At 50.9% G+C, this 12,111-nt stretch overlaps 7 protein-coding genes across 7 annotated transcripts; 3 read left to right on the top strand and 4 right to left on the bottom strand.

The window, feature by feature from the left end:
- Nucleotides 1-305: 305 nt before the first annotated feature.
- On the bottom strand, nt 306-735 carry M438DRAFT_355308 (uncharacterized protein; the record flags this gene model as incomplete). The annotated part of the gene is made up of 3 exons (XM_029907026.1): nt 306-364; nt 414-594; nt 655-735. 3 exons carry the CDS (start codon nt 733-735, stop codon nt 306-308), a joined length of 321 nt encoding a protein of 106 aa, XP_029760561.1.
- Nucleotides 736-1,366: 631 nt separating this feature from the next.
- On the bottom strand, nt 1,367-2,898 carry M438DRAFT_405608 (uncharacterized protein; the record flags this gene model as incomplete). Its single annotated transcript, XM_029909797.1, has 1 exon — nt 1,367-2,898. One exon carries the CDS (start codon nt 2,896-2,898, stop codon nt 1,609-1,611), a length of 1,290 nt encoding a protein of 429 aa, XP_029760560.1. The 3' UTR covers nt 1,367-1,608.
- Nucleotides 2,899-3,612: 714 nt separating this feature from the next.
- On the top strand, nt 3,613-5,234 carry M438DRAFT_345513 (uncharacterized protein). The gene is made up of 4 exons (XM_029905466.1): nt 3,613-4,158; nt 4,215-4,365; nt 4,418-4,775; nt 4,841-5,234. The coding sequence occupies exons 1-4, from the start codon at nt 3,766-3,768 to the stop codon at nt 4,905-4,907; spliced, it is 969 nt and encodes a 322-aa protein (XP_029760559.1). The 5' UTR covers nt 3,613-3,765; the 3' UTR covers nt 4,908-5,234.
- A 371-nt stretch (nt 5,235-5,605) lies between these two features.
- On the top strand, nt 5,606-6,082 carry M438DRAFT_335157 (uncharacterized protein; the record flags this gene model as incomplete). The annotated part of the gene is made up of 1 exon (XM_029903779.1): nt 5,606-6,082. One exon carries the CDS (start codon nt 5,606-5,608, stop codon nt 6,080-6,082), a length of 477 nt encoding a protein of 158 aa, XP_029760558.1.
- Nucleotides 6,083-6,560: 478 nt separating this feature from the next.
- Nucleotides 6,561-7,267, bottom strand: M438DRAFT_355304 (uncharacterized protein; the record flags this gene model as incomplete). The annotated part of the gene is made up of 3 exons (XM_029907025.1): nt 6,561-6,704; nt 6,762-7,004; nt 7,061-7,267. The coding sequence occupies 3 exons, from the start codon at nt 7,265-7,267 to the stop codon at nt 6,561-6,563; spliced, it is 594 nt and encodes a 197-aa protein (XP_029760557.1).
- A 912-nt stretch (nt 7,268-8,179) lies between these two features.
- On the top strand, nt 8,180-10,346 carry M438DRAFT_345510 (delta-1-pyrroline-5-carboxylate dehydrogenase 1). The gene is made up of 3 exons (XM_029905465.1): nt 8,180-8,418; nt 8,474-8,581; nt 8,635-10,346. Exons 1-3 carry the CDS (start codon nt 8,293-8,295, stop codon nt 10,126-10,128), a joined length of 1,728 nt encoding a protein of 575 aa, XP_029760556.1. The 5' UTR covers nt 8,180-8,292; the 3' UTR covers nt 10,129-10,346.
- A 100-nt stretch (nt 10,347-10,446) lies between these two features.
- Nucleotides 10,447-11,914, bottom strand: M438DRAFT_397082 (vacuolar protein sorting-associated protein 26). The gene is made up of 2 exons (XM_029909289.1): nt 11,149-11,914; nt 10,447-11,084 (listed from the first exon to the last, which is right to left on the bottom strand). Exons 1-2 carry the CDS (start codon nt 11,836-11,838, stop codon nt 10,839-10,841), a joined length of 936 nt encoding a protein of 311 aa, XP_029760555.1. The 5' UTR covers nt 11,839-11,914; the 3' UTR covers nt 10,447-10,838.
- Between the last annotated feature and the right edge of the window lie 197 nt (nt 11,915-12,111).

Below are 12,111 nucleotides of genomic sequence, written 5' to 3'. Positions count from 1 at the left end.
GTAGGACCACCAGTTCTCCGGCCTCATCTCTTTAGTAGTAAATTGCTTTCCTTATCTCTACACGAAAACGTCCTTGCTCGGGCATTGCTGTTTCTGCAATATGTTTATCTCAAGATCAGACTACGGAGTATAGCGATACCTATGATAGTTCACGGCCAACCTCTAAAGAAAAGAGAGAGAGCTAAGTCACATCAGAAACGTACTCAAAATCTACTCAACGTCGCTACATTGATCACTCTGGCCTCACATCTTCTTCCAACACCTAACCATCTATCCGTCCCTGCTCTATATCCGCCATCTTTTGTTTACAGTGTCAACAGTACAACACCAAGACCAACAGCCCCTAACACGCCTCCTGGAACACCTATACTCGATCAGCATCTGCAGATCTACAGTTCACGAACAGGACTCACCATATCTCAGACTTGCATCGCTAACGGTGTTCTGGCCCGAAGAACCCTCACCCGAGCCGGATGAACCAGTGCCAACGCCAGCAGGAGTGCCACTTTCGGTGTCTGAAGCAGCCGATGACGAGGAAGTGCTAGAGGAAGAGGAAGATGTTGACGCTGTAGCGTTGCTGGAGTTCTGTCGAGCCTACGGTTGAGTGTTAAGATCGTCTTACAAACGACAAAGGAACATGATAATGATACTGACCTCAAGATCAGGACTAGCAAGGACCCGAGATACAAACAGCATGGCTACCGAGAAGGTAAGTAATGTAGTATAGGTACGCATAGTGAGATGTAGGTAGCATCAATCTTCAACGAAAGCAATACTGTATCGAGTTTCCTGACCGAGAGAGTTTCGTATTCTCTGCACCTCGAGCACGACTATATCAGCCAAATCGTCTCTTTAAACTCTTCCCGCTATCAGCATCTCAGCCGTCCATGACGACCGACATCGTCAAAGATGAACATGGCGGACGCATGAGCGGCAGCAACGAACAACTACATACTCAGAAGCAGACAAATTGTCATCCAATACCTTTCCGACCCGCAAAAACGTGTTCTGGAATTGATGGGAGAACAGAAGCAGATGCAGAATGATGATGACACTGTTTCGGGACAGTAGCCGCGGGTGATCGACATTCTTGCATGAGCCTTCTCTGCATCACTTCATTGCTTGTTTTCTATCTTGACGGCAATTACGAGTGCAGCACTATTGACGGTGATTGTTGATGGTGGAGAAGAGTTTGTTCGTTACGTCCGATATTGTTTGTGGTCTATACTTTAACTATATTACTTATGGAACTTTCATCGTTCTTCCGATTAATCCTTCCTCTCTGTTCTTTTTTGGTTTTGTTTTCTTTGATAGCCGTGAGGCGTCTCTACCTGGGACACGAGCAAGCATTCTTTTCTACATCTAGGCTATCTCCATAATCGTTCATCGATTCATCGTCGTATGTATGAGACTTGGCAGGAAGAACATAATCTCCAAAATATCCCTCTCGCTACAATTTTGCACCCGACGGATATCAAGATGCAATCGTTTGTCTCCATCACTGCGGCCATATTTGTGTTGTTTGTGTTCCTTTATCTTCCAGGTTCCATCAATTCTCTGTGGGAGATTGGACGGCAATCGCAAGTGGGAAAACCAGTTCAAGCCGGCTTATCTGAACCTGGGATACAAACATCTGCTGTTCAATATGCTACAATTGCAGGTAGCAGCACCGTAGCTTCTCTGACAAGAACCGTCTCGATTCAACATTGCCGAGTTGCCAAAGTCCCAAGCTGGGACAGGAGAATTCCGGGGACGTGCGTATGCATTGTAGTTGTTTTGAGCATCTCTCATACAGGAGGGCTCCGAGAAGTAGCAAGTGCATGTGAAGGCGCCACTGTATCTTTGACAGGTGTTGGATGAGCCAAAACCAGGTACTGAAGGAGGACCATTGCCGAAGAGACTGCTAGGACGTGCGCCGGATGTCCAGGGTGTGAGATTGTCCTGAGATGTACACCCAGCGCCGAAAAGGCCACTACCTGTGTGGAGAGGGCTGGTGACGGATGGGCCATTGCCGAAAAGACCTCCACTAGCGTTGCCGTGGAATGTTGTCGAATTGAGTGATATAGACTCGAAGGGCCCAGTAGGTTTAGGTGGCATGGATTCGAAGAGGCCGGTAGAAGTAGGTGGCACACTGGACCCGAAGATACCACCGGCAGTGGAATGTGGTTGGTTTCCGAAGAGGCTGGTGCGAGTAGGTGGTATGTTCGTGCTACTCAAACGCTCTGTCTGGTCCAGCAACGTCGCGGTCTTCAATCCTTCAATGGACTTCGTAAGTTTCTCGATCATCTTCAAGACATCGCTGTCTCCCGAAGACGTGTAGGTGATGGTGTTATCTGTCTTAGATCTATCAACAGGTGCAGAGATAGCATTTCTTCTCGCAAATCTAGCAGGAAATGCTTGGTCGTCGCGCCTTGTCTTACAAAACCTGTTACCGGTATTGTAATCAGCCAATCTAAGTTCTTCGAGAGAGCTTGTTTGGTGACTCGGGTGCGCAGTGATGGTTGTAAACTGCTCGAATGTCCCCCAAATGGGGTCGCGTACTGGAATAGTACTCGGATGTGCATCACTGTTGGCTCTGGCACTTTTGGAAGGACCAGCGATTGTGTCGGGGTTGTATGCCAGTTTTAGTAGGCGCTTGAAGACAGGCCCGTCTTTTCTCATCGAATCCATGAGTTCTCTGACTTCGTGCGACTTGAGAGTCTCGAAACTGACTCTGGAAACCGCATCCGCCAGATCTCTGGGGAGGTCGTTCTTCTCGCGATATAGTTTGTCGGCATCTTGAGATATACGTTGCAGAACTGCAAGCACGGTCTCTGGTTGACTGTGGTTCTCTTCTTCTCTCTCTTGACTGTTTGTGTTGCATAAGCCTGATGGCTCGCGTTGATGCTCGAGCTTCATGATGATTTCTGAAGGCTGGTCGGACAGTTCTTGCTATGGGGACTCGAGGCTCTGCAACTCAGCAGCTCTTTTTGGCAGAAGAGTAAGCAATGCGACGGACAGTGACGATAAGAAGAACAGACATTGTGTCCTCTTCGACTGCCCTGAGTCATCAGTATCATACGCCATTGTGCTCGTCCCGTGGTTGGTGGGTGGCAGGAGGCTGAAAATGAGGGAGTTGTCGCATGAATCATCAACCTACCGAGTCGGCCTGCCACTGCTGTCTGCACAAAAGAGGCCTCATCCCTTACTAAACCCTAACTTCTTACTCTGTTGGCCTATCTTAATCATCATCTCACCGGCCTAGGACGCCAATGGCCTATGTGGTCGATATTGCATAGAGTCGTTGTTGATGAGCGCGCTGAGGATAAGCACAAATGTGATCAGCTCTGTATTCTGGAATATCCGGCAAACATTCAAGAACACACTCGAAACGCGACATGGGCAGGATCACGTCGAAGTTTGACAAGCAAAAGAAACAGAGTCTTGCAAGACAGGTTAACAACGCACGGATGTTTATCGACGATACAGTAGCGACAAGGACGGTGGACCCTCGGACTCGGCCAGACCAGCGAAACTAAGTTTCCCCAGAGAGGCAATGGCCTTGGCGTCGAAGGATGCGTGCAAGCGTGATGGTTCTTGGTCCTGGTCTTTGGTGACTTCTTTCTCATTGAACATTTGCAGAGCAAACAACTGCATCTCTCCTGCACTGCTGCCCTTCCTATGTCCCTAATTCACTGATCCTGTGCCACCTTTGTCTCTCCCAATCTTTGACCTTTCTTCACAACCTGTTACGCATTCTTTCCTGTCTGGTCTTGTTCGCGCAACATGCCCACGCCTCATGACGAAACGCAGCCCACGCCCATCGACATCTCCGCATCAAGCACAACTCACGCGACTTGCCCGCCAGAGGACCGTTTCCCGCAAACACAACCCGAAGAACATGTTCTCCCACCCTCCGAACATAGTCGTAGTCTCGTAGTCGACCCCATCGCGCAAATGCCCACACCCGAAGAGGATTCAGACCCGGACCCGACCATGTCGGAGACGCCTGCAAAACCCATCGACATCGTGCAAGATAGCCTCGAGAAACAGGCGCGCCTGCCAACTCCCTCTAGCCCAGTAAACGACGATTTGAAAGACACTACTCCGCGAGTCAATCCTTCGGCCTCGGCACAGCCTTCTCCTACCAATTCGAGTTATCCCCTTAGCAGAAAAAGGGTTCGTACAACTGAAATATGCAGTGACATACAGCCGCTGACCCTGTGTCCGATCAGCTGATACCCTGCTTGACCTCTTCCAAGTTCCAATCAGGTAGCAAGTTCCGAGGAACTCAACAGTCAGATCGACAAACATATGATGTACAGGTTGAAATAAAACATGTCGATATGGACGAGTCGTTCGTTTGTGGATATTTGCGCATTCAAGGTAAAGAGAACAAAGCTATCGACTCGCGACTTCGCGTGCTGAACTTAGCCAGGTCTGACCGACGATCATCCAACATTGACCACCTATTTTGAAGGCGAGATAATTGGTACCAAGCACTCGTTCCGAACCGCGCATCCAGAATGGGGCTCTACAGAAAAGGTTGATATGCAACATTGGGCTCGCTTCCCACCATGGAAGCCTCTAGCCAAGCAGGCCAAATCGCCAAACTTTGCATGCGAGGATTATGCTCAGCGCGAGCATCTCTTTATGAGGTGGAAAGAATACTTTTTGGTACCGGACCACAAAGTCAAGTCCATTACTGGAGCCAGTTTCGAAGGCTTCTACTACATTTGCTTCAACCAGCGTACCGGCGCTGTGTCTGGAATTTACTTCCATTCTCGCAGCGAAAAGTATGTCGATCCTTCCTTGCTGAAAACATTCATACACGACACACGACACTAACCTTCTACCCTAGATACCAACAGCTCGAGCTAGTACATGTAGACGACCGAGGTTGCGTGGGTGCCGTCGAGTTTCGATAGCCCAGCCAGTCACACTTAACGAAGAAATGACCAAGGGGCGGTGAGGTATGTTACTGGCGGCGGATCGTTTTCCTTTCTGACAGCCATTGTATAGTCTGGCGTTAGTGAGGTTTCTTTTCTCTTGTGTTAATAGGGCTCGTGGCGTCTTCGACATAGCCATTCATTGCTGTTCTTTCGTTTCGAGCAGGTACTCAGGCAAGATTCCATTGTACATAGTTATTTTCTGCATCTGTTCAGACTTTTGACGTGCTGTACGCAGCGTTGAGTCGTCTCGACAAACAAGTATTTTGCCGACGTGCTTCCATGAAGCCTACACCACAATGTCCAAGACCGCGACTTTCTATGGAGTCTTTTGACAGAACCTTGAAGTGGACTGTCCCGACAATGGACAAGGATTCTGTTCCCAACAGTTGTGCAATCTTGTGCAAGCTCCCAACGCCGAGGGATAATCCGGAGATCGACTCCGCTAAGCATGGCAATCATCCAATGACACGTTCCATAGAGGGGTAAACCGGGATTGGCTTTTTTATCGCCGAAGGTGCACAGCTCAGCATGTGCGTATAAGCTTCTCTCCTCGGCATTTACACCTCTTTCCTACCTCCTCACACTCGCTGGATTGTTCTGCTCCTCGTTGTCGAATACGGATCAACTCTCGCCATATTCTGCTCCGTCGAACGGCCCCTCAATCACAACCGAAGATGGCGTCTGGAAATGGTTCATCCTCGAACTCGACCACGCAACCGCCCGTACGACGACAACACAGCGATACCCACGTGTTTCCTGCCAGAAACTTCCCGGATTATGATGCGATGAAGCCACAGGGTCTCTCAGAAAGCACAAAAGCCCTCGCCAGACAAGTTCTACATCCAGAGCTGGCCTCAGGAAATGATTATAGTCCCGGGGTCTTCTCCGGTGGAACAAAATGGCTACTTGACTCGGTCAATGAGACCGAGAAGGCCATGACAACTCCGCGAAAGCCATCTCTGCTTACGGAGACTGCGGTGAAGAAGCATAACGACCACGATCCTCGCAAAAAGCATCTCGTTCTAGAGACTCCAAGTAATGATGGATCTGGTCGAGAGGAAGAGCAAGAGAACAAGCCAAAACCCGAAGGTATCGGGCGGACCGATGCTTGGGTGTCGCAACAGACAGGCGACAGCGATGTGGCCTCTTGAGCGTTGTCTGGCTCACATCTCTCAACGTTTTACCACTATTCCGGTCACAGCATTCGGCGCCAGCATGGTCGCTACGTACCAACCCTTGAAGGACGCTTCCTGATCCTCTGAGACCATCATCCCAAGTCGCGGCTTCGGCGATGGAAAGTTATGCCGCTTGGGCACCGACTGTGCTACCAGTCTCGCCGGACATAAACCGATGATCAAAGACAATGAATCCAATGCTGAAGTTACATTCGCACATAACCCACACACGTGGGGTTCTGGTTCCATCTCCGCAATATACGACAGGAGTCTCAAATGAACACTTGGCAACATAAGATTGTACGATATTGAGAGCGAAATTGGAACAAAAGTTTTAAACATTCATACTCGATGGCGACCTGCAGAGCTGCCGACCGAGCTAGCACAAGTCGGTACCCTATATCGTTCTACTTCATCTGCTTGGTCTCGTGTTATAGAAACTCTTTCTGGATATCTAACAGAACAGATTGAGACCCAGTGTGCCTGCAGGTGTGTAGGCGCAGATGGCCTTTCCAAGAGTGTCGTCCAAGCTGCTCTTCTTCTGAGTAGCGTCTTGTTGACAGCTGTCCACGACGTCAATCAAACCAAAAGCGAATGTCTATGAATAAGATGGTCAGCCAACATGAACTAGTCTTTACACACTATGTTTACTTACATCGAGGACGTTCTCATGTTGACGTAGCACGGCGGCAACGGGTCCCAGGAAAATACCCTCAAGAAGACCAGACTTGCCGATAACGTATTTGAGCGTCTCTTGATGAGCGGCAACAAAAGCAGTGAAGGCTGTGCAAACTTCCTTCTGAGCAGCCTCCCCAGAGATGGGAGCTCCAGTCTGAGGCATAGCTTCGATATCGGCTTGTGCCTTCTTGTCGAAGTCTTGGAAGCCATCGATGACAGGCTGTGTAAAGAACTCGTTAGCCAGTGAACCTCTGAAACGCAGGCACATCATCTCACCTGGAAGGGATTTGTTTGTCTCTTGAGGAGACCGCCCACGGGGGACTGAATAGCAGCGACGACAGGCGTGAGCTTTTGAGTTCGCTGTGTGAGGTCCTTGAGGCTCGCGAGAAGGGCGTCGGAGGTTGCATCACGCTTAATAAGACCAGCAGAGGCAGTGGCAGCGAGGAGGGCCATGACAGGCGCGGCGAGAGTCAAGAAACGCATTTCGATGAGGAGAGTTTGGGTGAAGAAGGAACTTGGTTCTTGAGATAGTAGAGAGCTGGAGGATGATGATTGAAAAACAGCAGTCTTGTTGCCTGTTTATATATCCATCGTGCTCGCACTGCATGCGAGCTTTCTGACAGTTGCTTCATGAAGATCTTTATACAATGTCTTGGTGGACGTCAAGCGTCAGCGGCGACATTGCGATTTTCAAGAATGGTTCTGCACCAGGATGAGATTTGCACATGTACAGTCGTTGCACAGTCGTTGGTATAGAAGATCTTCAGACTAAAAGGGAAGAAAGGGTCATAGCACATGTCAGTCGTTCACCATCGTGTCAAAGCTTGGCTGTAACGGTTAGTGTCTAACCATTTTCATACCATGCACTCTTATGGTGATTTTCTTGATGTGTAGACGACAGTAGAAGATCTGCTCCAATCACTTGAAAGGCATGGGCAGATACAACTGCAAGGGGCAAGGCGCTGAAGAAAGGTTGGACCGCGTCGGGCCGGTGCGAACCATCTGAGCGCTATACACAAGATCATCACCTCTTCATATCAATCTTCGCAGCATCATGTGTGCACATCCTTCAAAAAGAGGTATTGGACACTGTGGACGGTTCAAGAGGTGGTCAGCGATAGCAGCGTCATCTGTCGAAGTTCAAGTCGGTGAATCTGAGCGACGGCGAAGTGTCGGTTGAAGCTAAGTGATGGGAAGTCATGTTCAAGAGTCAAGACCTTGATGATATAGCACAGCTCTGTATCCGCTCAATGGCCGACGTTCGGCTCTTGACCTTGTCGAAGCGGCGAGAGTGTTATCGCGTCTGCCCTCGGCCGGTCGGGAGAGCTTAAACGCGGCCAACCATGGGGAAAAAGAATACAGCCGCGTCCAGCCGCCGCAAGCCGTAGACACTATCGGACATGCGAGTGTAGCCAGATAAATAACTGGAGCTGTCCTGACTGCTGTCAGAGTCTGTCCTTGTCTCTCTTCTTCCTATTGAATCAATCGCCTGTCAGTCATTCATCATCATGGCCGCCAGAATCACACTCCAGAGCTACCTCAAGGCCCCCAAGGCGGCATCCCTCGCCAATGGCATCAAGAACACTCGCACTATTGCGACCTTCAAGGTGCCCGCTGTGAACAACGAGCCCAACGTATGTTTCGAAGTCCTGAGGATATTGAGAAGTGAGAGCTGACAGCTGGTTACAGCCTACCTACTCCAGAGGTACCGTGGACCGTGAGAAGCTCGCAGCTGCCCTGAAGAGCTTCAGACAGCAAGCACCCGTTGATGTTCCTGTCGTTATTGCTGGCAAGGCGGTGAGAAGGAGTGAGATCTAGTATACAATAGCAAAGAACTAAGACAGTGGCAGATCTCGAGCCAGACCAAGCTCTCCCAATCCGACCCCTCAGCTCACGCCAACTCGGTTGCATCCTACGTCAACGCCTCTTCGCAGGATGTCTCAGCAGCCATCGATGCTGCTCTGGCCGCAAAGCCCGCATGGGAGAACCTTCCCTTTGCCGACCGCGCTGCCGTCTTCCTCAAGGCCGCCGACCTGATCGCTGGCAAGTACCGCTATGAGATTATGGCTGCCACCATGGCCGGCCAGGGCAAGAACGCATACCAGGCTGAGATCGATGCTGCTGCCGAGCTCTGCGACTTCCTCCGCTTCAACGTCCAGTACGCTCAGGACACATACGCTCACCAGCCCACACACAACTCCCCCGGTGTCTGGAACCGCGTCGAGTACCGTCCTCTCGAGGGTTTCGTCTACGCCGTTTCCCCCTTCAACTTCACCGCCATCGGTGGTAACTTGGCCTGCGCCCCTGCCCTGATGGGTAACGTTGTCGTCTGGAAGCCTTCGCCTTCTGCCATGGCCTCCAACTACCTCCTTTACAAGATCCTTCTCGAGGCTGGCCTTCCCGAGGGTGTCATTCAGTTCCTTCCCGGTGATGCTGCTGAGGTGACCAAGGTTGTCCTTGCCCACCGTCAATTCGCTGCTCTCCACTTCACTGGTTCCACCTCCGTCTTCCGCAGCCTGTACGGCCAGATTGCCAACGGTGTCGCTGAGGGCCGCTACCAGGGCTACCCTCGCATCGTTGGCGAGACTGGTGGCAAGAACTTCCACCTTATCCACCCCTCTGCCGACGTCGACAACGCCGTCATCAACACCGTCCGCGGTGCCTTCGAGTACCAGGGCCAAAAGTGCTCTGCCACCTCTCGCGCATACTTCCCTGCCTCGCTGTGGAGCAGCGTCAAGGCTGGTCTGATCTCCGAGACCGAGAAGCTGAAGATTGGCGACCCTGAGGACTACTCCAACTTCATCGGCCCCGTCATCCACCAAGGCAGTTTCGACAAGCTCAGCAAGGTAATCGATGAGGCCAAGAACGACTCTGAGCTCGAGTTGCTGGTCGGCGGCAAGTACGACAGTTCCAAGGGCTACTACATCCACCCTACCATCTACGCAACCAAGAACCCCGCACACCCTCTTCTCAAGCAAGAGCTCTTCGGCCCCGTCCTCTGCGTCTACGTCTACGACGATGCCGCCCCTGACGCCTTCGCCAAGATTTGCAAGGACATTGACGCTTCGTCCGACTACGCCCTGACCGGTGCAGTCTTTGCTCAAGACCGCTACGCCATCCGCTTCGCCGAGGAGGCTCTCCGCAACACCGCCGGTAACTTCTACATCAACGTCAAGTCCACCGGCGCTGTTGTTGGACAGCAGCCCTTCGGTGGTGCCAGAGCCAGCGGTACCAATGACAAGGCTGGCAGTGCTAACCTGTTGACCCGCTTCGTCAGCATGCGTGCCATCAAGGAGGACTTTGTCGGCAGCAACAAGGTCATCTACCCCAGCAACGAGGTTTAAGAAGGACATGACTTTGATATGTTGATGCCGGTTCTGTGCATAAAAAGGGGAAATCGGGCATTTGGGATTGGGCGATACTCGGCGTTTTTCTTTACTTCTTTGTTTATACTTTTTGATTTCTGAGATAACCACCCCCTTTGAGTACATGATGAATAGTCATGTCTAGACAGCTTTGTAGTTTGAGCTTGAAATACAAAATGATGATGATCCAAGAGAAAATATCCAACCACTGTTCATGCTTACGAATATGAACCAGGAAAAGGAAGAAAAATCGATCGTTCGTATTTACATATTACATCAAGGACATGTTGAAGTCTGGGGGCATCTTTGTTCTCATGAACAGAATACAACATGACATGGCAACTCTTGTTACCTTGGAAGAGTCTACCCTCACATACACTGTCGAATGCGGTACTTCCTCTTTCCTCATCTCCCTCCCCTAACCAACCCCTCAAGACGCCATTGAACGCCTCGCTATAAGCGCAAAAAGAATATTTCTGGCCCGGCGCGCAAGATCAAGTCGTGTGACACAAACCCAACCACATACACTTTCCACGTCTGCTTTCTCTTGCTCTTGTCTCTCTCATATAAGGTCTTTGTATAGAAACAAAAAACCAATTTGCGTCCCCCCACCCTAACCTCCCTTCCCCCTGCTCTTACTCATACCCTTTTCATAGCTGCAAAGAGAGATCACGGTGGGGCGTCTGGCTTCAGCTCATTTGTATTTCCTTGGCCTGTCGTTGGGCGGCCTCGACACCTTCGGGTGCTTGACGGTAGAGGACGATTTCGGATTGCTTGAAGTAGCGGCGGGCGTCTTCGTCGATGAGGACGAGGGAGAGGTAGTAGCGGGTCGAATATTTCTTGTTTACTTCGCGGAAGGTGGGTGTTAGGTCGAAGCCGCCGAGGAAGAGACGGATGGGGATTGTTTCGCCGCGAGAGGGTGAGCCGTCCATGATCTGTAGAGATGGAGAGTTAGCATAGCCATATGGGAAGTTGGAGATACCAGGAAGCTGAACATACCTCGAAGCGCACAAGCGTCTCGCTCTCATTATACTGATTCGGTGGCACACCTGTTGTCTCGCGGCGGATGATACTAAGCTCCATATGCTTAATCTTCAAACGAACCAGTAAGAAGTAAATGCGGCCCACAATAACGTCCTTTAAGTGGTACTTGCTCTTGCTGTACTCGAATTCAATGTGCAAGCAATCCTCGATACCGACATCCATCTTGATGACACTGTTGGTCTCTGGCGGCATACGGTATGAGTAGACCCAGAGATCCTTTTCGCGCACGACATCTTGCATACGGCGACTCACGGTCACGCGTACAAAGTAGCGTAGACGCACGTTGATGCCAGAGTAACTCTCGTACGGCTTCTCGACGTTCTTGAAGGTGAATGGGAAGGTTTGCGGATGTTGAAGGTCGCCGGGCGCGGCAAGTTCTGTTTGCATAGACAGGAACTCGTGGTGGGTTCCGCGGTCGAAGAACATTTCGATTGTGCCAATGAACTGGACCTTGATACCAGTGTGTTCCAGTCGCTTGCCGTCTTTCGGACGGACTGTGACGGCACCCTTGACGCTCTCGCCGTCTAGATATAACGGGGCCTTTTCGCGACGGTTCTTGTCCATCTTGACATCGACCATGGCGCGTTCGTCGGCATCTTCGAGTACGATGTCTATGTCCAAGGGCGTTGACCAGAATAGCGACATGATGGGTGGTGGTACGGGCTTAAGCGCGTGTCGCGAAGAGAGTCGGATGAGCGAAGAGTCGCAGAGATTGGGTAGGCAAGCGGCACGTCTAGGGAAAGAGCGATTGGAGCGAGGATTGGAAGAATTAGGCAGTGATTGCGTGTCTGGAGGGGAGAGGCTGCTGGCTATGACCGGCTGCTCCAGAGCACGGGGAGCTCTGCGGAGCGGACTTGGCAGCGAAGGCGCGGAGGTCGGCGATTGGACTGCTTTTCTCCGTGTGCAGTTATACATTTT

This window comes from Aureobasidium pullulans (genome assembly GCF_000721785.1).
Source record: "Aureobasidium pullulans EXF-150 unplaced genomic scaffold scaffold_9, whole genome shotgun sequence".
Lineage (NCBI taxonomy): Eukaryota > Fungi > Ascomycota > Dothideomycetes > Dothideales > Saccotheciaceae > Aureobasidium > Aureobasidium pullulans.
This window is presented reverse-complemented; position numbering and strand designations above follow the sequence as displayed.